The sequence below is a fragment of the Balaenoptera ricei genome, chromosome 6, assembly GCF_028023285.1.
Source record: "Balaenoptera ricei isolate mBalRic1 chromosome 6, mBalRic1.hap2, whole genome shotgun sequence".
In the NCBI taxonomy this organism is placed as follows: Eukaryota; Metazoa; Chordata; class Mammalia; order Artiodactyla; family Balaenopteridae; genus Balaenoptera; species Balaenoptera ricei.
In genome coordinates, this window is record NC_082644.1 from 29497612 (window position 1) to 29507260 (window position 9649).

Below are 9649 nucleotides of genomic sequence, written 5' to 3' on the forward strand. Positions count from 1 at the left end.
CTAGTTCTAACAGAAAGGATGCAGGATGGAGAAGTTAATTGCAGGGTAAAACTTTTTTTCTTTACAGATCAGAAAGACGACACAAAGAGAGCAATAGATTCTCATTTTCTGTCCCCTATAAAGAACACAAGGTATGCGGAACCTAGAAAAATGGTACAGATGAGCCAGTTTGCAGGGCAGAAGTTGAGACACAGATGTAGAGAATGGACATATGGACACCAAGGGGGGAAAACTGCGGTGGGGTGGGGATGGTGGTGTGCTGAATTGGGCGAATGGGATTGACATGTATACACTGATGTGTATAAAACTGATGCCTAATAAGAACCTGCAGTATAAAAAAACAAACAAAACAACTAATACTAAACTTTCATTGGGTTATTTGTATGGAAATATGTTAATATAAATGTTTCAGACATTACATGAAATTTCTAAAAATCTTAAAAAAAAAAAAAAAAAAAAAAAGAACACAAGTATCAATTCTTCTGGAATCTAACACACTGGCTTCATTTTCAAATGCATCAGTTTATTTTCCTTGTAAGGCAGCCATACATTACAAACCTTAAGCATGTAACAGTCCTATGACTTCTTCAATAAGCCCTAGAGCTTCCACAGCTCTCCTGGGGCCTACAGCCCGAGTAGTCCTGAGGAGTCAAATATTAAAGCTTTCTCCACAGCCACACGTTCCTTTGATGTTTGGGTTATTGAACACAAACTCACTGGATAATTTGTCTTCAACATAGTCCATTTCTGTTCCTAAAAGTGTTAGCTGTGCTTTCTTCTCGATGAACACTCTGACTCCATCTTGAACAACTTCTTCATCAGAGTCTCCTTTTGTCTTTGTATATTCCAGAGTGTAGGAAAGGCCATTACAACCCCTGGTTCGGACACCAACTTTCACACCAACGTGTTCAGGCTTATCTTTAAGAAGCTGTTTTATCTTGTTTACTGCTGAAGGTGTCAAGGTGAGGGCGGCCCGGGTGGGCTGCAGCTTCCTCTTGCTCACAGCCCGGACAGTGGCCCGGACTAACGAAGCCGACATCCTCGCCGTCCCGGCGCCCCGATGCCTCGGGCCGGAGCTCGGCCACCTCAGCCTCTCTCCATGGACACGGCGGACGCATTCAACTCATGGATTTCTGAAAAGTCTTCCTGCGTTTCAGGCAGACCAGATCCAGTTTGCTGCTTCTTTGTGCAAATAAAGTTTTATTGAAACACAGCCATGCTCATTCCTTTACTGATTGTCTATGGCTGCTTTCTCACTACAGTGGCAGAGGTGAGGGGGTTGCACCAGACCCACATGACTGCAAAGCCTGAAAGACTTACTATCAGTCCCTTCACAAAAAAATTGTGTCACTTTCCATCGTATATCAAGCCTAGTTGAAATTCTGTTTTTTGTTTTTATTCTTTTTGTATCAGACCCTAATGTCAATGTTGAATAAAGTGGGGTTTGGCAGGGAAGAATGAGAAAGAAGAAAGAGAAAGGAAAGAACTAACATTTATTTGTCTCATTGGGGGAGACTTTTTATGTGTCACCCCATTTAATTCTCAAAAAGATGCTGTCAGATTGCTCTTTTAAGCCCCATTTTATAAATAAGAAAACTGAGGCTAAGAGAGATAAAAGCCGAGTTGCCTAAGTTCATGTCACTAATAATTAGCAGGACTAAGGTTTGAATCCAGCCTTCCCCATTCTAAAAATCTCTGTTCTTTCTTCTGTACCGTGTGATTGTCATAGTCAAGGTTACCTTCTATTTTTCAAAATGTGGTATACCATCCCTTAAATTGAAAGAGTTGAATTATAAAATAATATTAGATACCAAATCATATTTGATAAATAGTTAAATACTGGTTACAATTGTCTAATTCATGATGCCATCATGGGTTTTATTTTCCTTTGGGTGCTCATTTACACAAGTGGGGGAGTTGGACTGCAGAACATAATAGTATATTTTTTGACAATTAGCATTTTGCATTATTGGCTAAACTTGATGGATTTAATAGCTCCTTCAGCAACTTGTAGAATGGAAGTCTTATGTATATGTCCACACAACTAATTACATAGATACCACATAGATGTGTTTTTATTTAACCAACAATTCCTCCTCTCCAAAGTTGGCTACACTTCTCTAAAGCAGTGTTTACCAATTTGCCTAATCATCTGAATTGCCCGTGAAGACCCTTAGAAGACAGCTTCCCAGGACCCTTCCAGGACTCTCTAATTAGTATATCTGGGTTTAGGTTTGGGAATCCATAATTTTACATTATTTTGTAACCTCGGAAGATAATTCTGATGATTAATCAGCTCTGGGAACCACTACTCTGTAAGGTCATGAAGGGATGGATGTTCGTATCTTTGTCTTAGTCCTTCCTGGTCTTCCCTTACGTCCTCTAACCTGTCCTCTTCCTGAGTCCCACTCGGTGATCAGTGGATACATTGTTCCTTGTCTTTGCTGAATGAGGCTGGGGGCGAGGGCACCTCACACACCACACTATGTATTTCCTCAGTGTCCAGTAAAGCAGCGCAGACACTTTCTGCCTTAATTGTAGTTACTGTGTTTAGTTATGCTTTTATTTTTCTCATTGCTTTTTTTGCTTTTCATTTGCATTTGCAAAATTTCCTCAAATACAAATCTGACTAACTTCTGCTTTTTGACTAAAAAGTGAGGTTCATAGACACCCAAAATTTTGATCATAAAAGGCTACTATCCCCTGTACCCTGTTATTCATCTCCCTGTCCTTTCCAACTTTTAAAAATGTCACTGCAACCATTAGCAATTAAAATCAAAAGGTACTTTGTACCCTGAAAGTTTGGTGGTTTCAGAGACGCATTAATTTAAATCTTTCCTCCCCACTGTACAGGGTTTACATTAGCCTAATAGAACAGGCTTTTAAATATACATATATAACCACACTCAACCCACATTCATTTTATTAACCAGTTCCTCTCCCATAGTATAAATTAAATAAAATAATTATATATAGTAAGGTGTATATGTTAATCCCAAACTCCTAATTTATCCCTCCCCCACCCCAACATTTCCCCTTTGGTAACCATAGTTTCTTTTCTATGTCTGTGAGTCTGTTTCTGTTTTGTAAATAAGTTCATTTGTACCATTTTTTTAGATTCCACATATAAGCGATACCATATGGTATTTGTCTTTCTCTGTCTGATTTCCTTCACTTAGTATTATAATCACTAGGTCCATCCATGTTACTGCAAATGGCATTATTTCATTCTTTTTTATGGCTGAGTCGTATTCCTTTATATATATGTACCACATCTTCTTTCTCCATTCCTTTGTCAATGGACATTTAGGTTGCTTCCATGTCTTGGCTCTTGCAAATAGTGCTGCAATGAACATTGGGGAGCATTCTTTTTTCGAATTATGGTTTTCTCTAGATATATGCCCAGAAGTGGGATTGCTGGGTCATATGGTAGCTCTATTTTTAGTTTTTTAAGGAACCTCCGGACTGTTCTCTACAGTGGCTGTACCAATTTACATTCCCACCAACAGTGTAGGAGGGTTTCCTTTTCTCCACACCCACTCCAGCATTTATTATATGTAGACTTTTTAATGATGGCCATTCTGACCAGTGTGAGGTGGTACCTCACTGTAGTTTTGATTTGCATTTCTCTGATAATTAGTGATGCTGAGCATCTTTTCATGTGCTTTTTGGCCATGTGTATGTCTTCTTTGGAGAAACGTCTATTTAGATCTTCTGTCCATTTTTTGATTGGGTTGTTTGCTTTTTTGATGTTGAGCTGAATGAGCTGTTTATATATTTATAAAATAAATAATCAACAAGGACCTACTGTATGGCACAGGGAACTCTACGTAATATTCTGTAATAACCTATGTGGAAAAAGAATCTGAAAAAGAATGGACATATGTGTATACATAACTGAATCGCTTTGCTGTACACCTGAAACTAATACAACATTGTAAATCAACTATACTCCAATATAAAATAAAAATTAAAAAAAAAAAAGTCAATCAGGACTGTTAAAAAAAAAAAAAGAGATTTACAAGCTTCCCATTCAAGATGGGGACCTAAAAGGACCCTGAACTCACCTCCTCCCACAGACACACCAAGTCTACAACTACACATGGAACAATTTCCTCTGGAAGAAACCTAAAAACTGGCTGAGCCACTCCTAGCATCCAGCGCACGAGAGAAGGTCCACACGGAAGCCCCCGGTAGGAGAGGCTGGGATACAATCTCGCCATAAACCCCACTTCCTCCTCCTTCTCCTCCTCCTCCTTGACCCCTGTGTGGAGACCCACAGCTTCTCACTGAGGAGCAAAAGCTTTAAACCCCACATTGGGCACCTCCCACTTTTAAGATCTGCACCTGAGAGACGGGCCCCCAAAACATCTAGCTTTGAAAACTAACGGGGGCTCTGTCCACAAGCCCCACAAGGCTCTACGGACCTGGGCTCTTAAAGGGTTCGCACTGGGATGCACCAGCTCCAAAGCTCAGGGCAAAGCGTGGATGCAGGGTGCCGGGACTTGTAGGGGGAGAGGCCCACGTGCTGGTCTTGGAGTTGGCCTGGGCTCAGGCATCTGATCAGACAGGCATTTGCTGGAGCTCTGCGGGTAGGGGTGGGGGCTGGCGGCTGCCATCTTGGCTCTCCCTCCGCAGCCTCCGGGGGCCAGGGTCCCCTGAGCGGAGCTTCTCTATGCGTCTGGCTGCTGCCCAGGAGCCACTCCTTGATTGCCCGGCTCTGTTGGCCAATGGGGCTGGCGTCCTTGGGTCCCCTGGGAGTATGGTAATCTGCAAGGTGGTTCTTGGTCTGCCACCTGGGGCAGTGCGCAGACAGCCGTCTGAGGCACCCTCCCCAGGTTCTCTGCGAGTGCAGCCTCTTTGCTAGTCCTGGACCTCCGGTCCGAGGTGCAGGCCCACCTATAGGGCTCTATGGACGTCGATGTGCTCTCAGGGAAGGTAGGCTAGTGTAAGGCATCTTTGCGCTGTCCCTCTGCCTTGCTATAGCTCACAGACAGGAGTTTGTACACTCCTCTGGAGTCCCAATTTGGGGGACTGCTTCCCCGGGGGACACCTCGAGATGGTGGCCAGCGAAGCATACACTTGCAGTCCCATAGGACTGTATATACCTGCATACTTTAAAAGCTGCTGCCTGAAGGTCTGGCTTCTTAATCACATACCACAATATAGCACATTAGAAAACTCTAAATATGAAAAATAATCTTCCACAGTCTCACCAACAATCACTGACTTTTTCATTCATGCCACCTTCTAGTCGCTGTGAAGCTCATTTTCAGAATCTGTATTGACTTTTTTCTTCTTGTATTGTGATTTTAAAATACAATATTTGTTTAACCAAAAAAAAAAAAAAAAACTCTCTTAAAGAGCTATGCATAAGCTCTACCAAGCACAGCATTGATTTCTAATGTGTATGTGAGTAATAAATTTATGAATATCATGGGTTACCCTCCTTGTGTTTCCTGTGCTCTCCTGCAATAGTTCATGGACTGACTTTGCTAATCGGTGCTTGTCCAAATAGATATTTTATATTCATCTCTTCAATTCTTGCTTACTAAACTTCACAGATAGAGTGGTTCCCCATGATATATTATTAAGAACAAACAATTAACTTGTCATTTTATTTAAAAGAACAAAGTTCTCATTTCAAAAGCTCTGCATGCATTGACCATAATTATATGGGAATCTTTTCAAAGCTGCTTTTTCATCTTTTGAGGTTCCCCCACTAACTTTGCCAAATATAGTTATTAATAAATCTCTACAATAATTAATTTTAAACAAATTTGCTTACAATTTAAAACAAGTTTGGAATGTTTTATTTATGTAAGCACTTTTGTAAATGTAAAAAGATATTGGGCGTCCTTCAAAGTAATATTGGGTTGGCCAAAATTTTCGTTTGGTTAATGAATACATTGTTCAATAAAGTTCTTGGTGAAAATGAAAAATGTCTTTTATTTTTACTTAAAACTGAACGAACTTTTTGGCCAATCCAATATTTTAAAAAACTGACCTTATAAATTCTCTGATGTATGAACTTTGTATTAATACTTATATAAATGCATACCACCACCTCTTCCATTACCATAGGCTTAATGATTATGCTCTTAGGGTAATGTTAAAGATTTCTTTTAAATAAGTAGTACCCAACATCTTTTTGAGAACATTTAACTTTTTTTACTTGGAGGCAGTGTGAGGGATTGGTGAATCTAATCATTGACATCAGATTCAATCTAGTGTGTATCCTTCCTTAAAGTAAATGAGTTAACCTTATCATTAAACCTTATTTTGTTTTAAATGCAAGAATAATAATAATGATAACATAATAATAATAAAATAATTGACCTCAATGGTCTTTGTCAGTATTAGTGACTTTGGGTGAAAAAGTTAGTTCCTACTCACTCAGAAATAAGATATTTTGATCCACCAGAGGGCAGACAGAAGAAGCAAGAAGAACTACAATCCTGCAGCCTGTGGACCAAAAACCACATTCACAGAAAGATAGACAAGATGAAAAGGCAGAGGGCTATGTACCAGATGAAGGAACAAGATAAAACCCCAGAAAAACAACTAAATGAAGTGGAGATAGACAACCTTCCAGAAAAAGAATTCAGAATAATGATAATGAAGATGATCCAGGACCTCGGAAAAAGAATGGAGGCAAAGCTCAAGAAGATGCAAGAAATGTTTAACAAAGACCTAGAAGAATTAAAGAACAAACAAACAGAGATGAACAATACAATAACTGAAATAAAAACTACACTAGAAGGAATCAATAGCAGAATAACGGAGGCAGAAGAACGGATAAGTGACCTGGAAGACAGAATGGTGGAACTCACTGCTGTGGAACAGAATAAAGAAAAAAGAATGCAAAGAAATGAAGACAGCCTACAAGACCTCTGGGACAACATTAAACACAACAACATTCGCATTATAGGGGTCCCAGAAGGAGAAGAGAGAAAGAAAGGACCAGAGAAAATATTTGAAGAGATTATAGTCGAAAACTTCCCTAACATGGGAAACAAAATAGCCACCCAAGTCCAGGAAGTGCAGTGAGTCCCATACAGGATAAACCCAAGGAGAAACACGCCGAGACACATAGTAATCAAACTGGCAAAAATTAAAGACAAAGAAAAAGAAGAAGTAAAGAAAAGAAAGAAGTAAAACTGTCACTGTTTGCAGATGACATGATACTATACATAGAGAATCCTAAAAATGCCACCAGAATACTAGTAGAGCTAATCAATGGATTTGGTAAAGTTGCAGGATACAAAATTAATGCACAGAAATCTCTTGCATTCGTATACACTAATGATGAAAAATCTGAAAGAGAAATTAAGGAAACACTCCCATTTACCACTGCAACAAAAAGAATAAAATACCTAGGAATAAACCTACCTAGGGAGACAAAAGACCTGTATGCAGAAAACTATAAGACACTGATGAAAGTAATTAAAGATGATACCAACAGATGGAAAGATATACCATGTTCTTGGATTGGAAGAATCAATATTGTGAAAATGACTATACTACCCAAAGCAATCTACAGATTCAATGCAATCCCTATCAAATTACCAATGGCATTTTGTACAGAACTAGAACAAAAAATCTTAAAATTTGTATGGAGACACAAAAGACCCTGAATAGCCAAAGCAGTCTTGAGGGAAAAAAGTGGAGCTGGAGGAATCAGACTCCCTGACTTCAGACTATAGTACAAAGCTACAGTAATCAAGACAACATGGTACTGGCACAAAACCAGAAATATAGATCAATAGAACAGGCTAGAAAGCCCAGAGATAGACCCATGCACCTATGGTCAACTAATCTATGACAAAGGAGGAAAGGATATGCAATGGAGAAAAGACAGTCTCTTCAATAAGTGCTGCTGGGAAAACTGGACAACTACATGTAAAAGAATGAAATTGGAACACTCCCTAACACCATACACAAAAATAAACTCAAAATGGATTAAACACCTAAATGTAAGACCGGACACTATCAAACTCTTAGAGGAAAACATAGGAAGAACACTCTTTGACATAAATCACAGCAAGATCTTTTTTGATCCACCTCCTAGAGTAATGGAAATAAAAACAAAAATAAAGAAATGGGACCTAATTAAACTTAAAAGCTTTTGCACAGCAAAGGAAACCATAAACAAGATGAAAAGACAACCCTCAGAATGGGAGAATATATTTGTAAATGAATCAACGGACAAGGGATTAATCTCCAAAATATATAAACAGCTCATTCAGCTCAATATTAAAGAAACAAACAACCCAATCCAAAAATGGGCAGAAGACCTAAATAGACATTTCTCCAAAGAAGACATACAGATGGCCAAGAAGCACATGAAAAGCTGCTCAACATCACTAATTATTAGAGAAATGCAAATCAAAACTACAATGAGGTATCACCTCACACCAGTTAGAATGGGCATCATCAGAAAATCTACAAACAACAAATGCTGGAGAGGGTGTGGAGAAAAGGGAACCCTCTTGCACTGTTGATGGGAATGTAAATTGATACAGCCCCTATGGAGAACAGTACGGAGGTTCCTTAAAAAACTAAAACTAGAATTACCTTATGACCCAGCAATTCCACTACTGGGCATATACCCAGAGAAAACCATATTTCAAAAAGACACATGCACCCCAATGTTCATTGCAGCACTATTTACAATAGCCAGGTCATGGAAGCAACCTAAATGCCCATCGAGAGCCGAATGGATAAAGAAGATGTGGTACACATATACAATGGAATATTACTCAGCCATAAAAAGGAACGAAATTGGGTCATTTGTAGAGATGTGGATGGATCTAGAGACTGTCATACAAAGTAAAGTAAGTCAGAAAGAGAAAAACAAATATCGTATATTAACGCATGTATGTGGAACCTAGAAAAATGGTACAGATGAACCGGTTTGCAGGGCAGAAGTTGAGACACAGATGTAGAGAACAAACGTATGGACACCAAGGGGGGAAAGCCGTGGAGGGGTGGGGATGGTGGTGTGATGAATTGGGCGATTGGGGTTCACATGTATACACTGATGTGTATAAAATTGATGACTAATAAGAACCTGCTGTATAAAAAAATAAATAAAATTAAATTTAAAAATTAAAAAAAAAAAGAAGATATTTTTATTTCTTTCTCTTAGGTGAATTAAGACAAAATATATGATGTGTGAATATGTCAACATATCCCGTATTATAATTAGGATTGATTAGGTTCTAACAGAGAAAGCAGCAGATATAGGATCTAAGAGGAAGGACAAGGTTTTACTTCCTGAGTAGAACAGTAAAAGAGATCTATTACTATGAAGGTGTTTAGAATTATTGTACCTTACTGTCAAAGAGCAACGTAACTGACAACAAATATGGAGTCAATGAGGACATCATAATGACGCTTATAACAAAATACAGCCACCAAGCTGAGATTCGTTAGATGAGGAATAGTGACTTAGACCATAATGTGATACTCTTTTATAAGCCATTAACATTAGAGGTGAAAAAGAAGTTCTATTAAATTACCTGGGGCAATATCTTTCTTCCTCTACAAGATTAACAGAGCACACTTGGCAATAGATGTCTCAAGAAATTGAACTAACCATTTGTTTAAATCTAACATGGGTAAGCTGCAATTAAATAAACATTTT

The 9649-nt window shown here is 38.8% G+C and overlaps 1 protein-coding gene across 1 annotated transcript; it reads right to left on the minus strand.

Moving 5' to 3' along the window:
* Positions 1-490: 490 nt before the first annotated feature.
* On the minus strand, positions 491-1117 carry LOC132367712 (iron-sulfur cluster assembly 1 homolog, mitochondrial). Its single transcript, XM_059926296.1, has one exon. It carries the CDS (start codon positions 1037-1039, stop codon positions 650-652), a length of 390 nt encoding a protein of 129 aa, XP_059782279.1. The 5' UTR covers positions 1040-1117; the 3' UTR covers positions 491-649.
* Between the last annotated feature and the right edge of the window lie 8532 nt (positions 1118-9649).

Coding starts and splice junctions, on each gene's coding strand:
- LOC132367712 (XM_059926296.1), bottom strand. CDS start 1,039: ATGTCGGCTTCGTTAGTCCGGGCCACTGTCCGGGCTGTGAGCAAGAGG.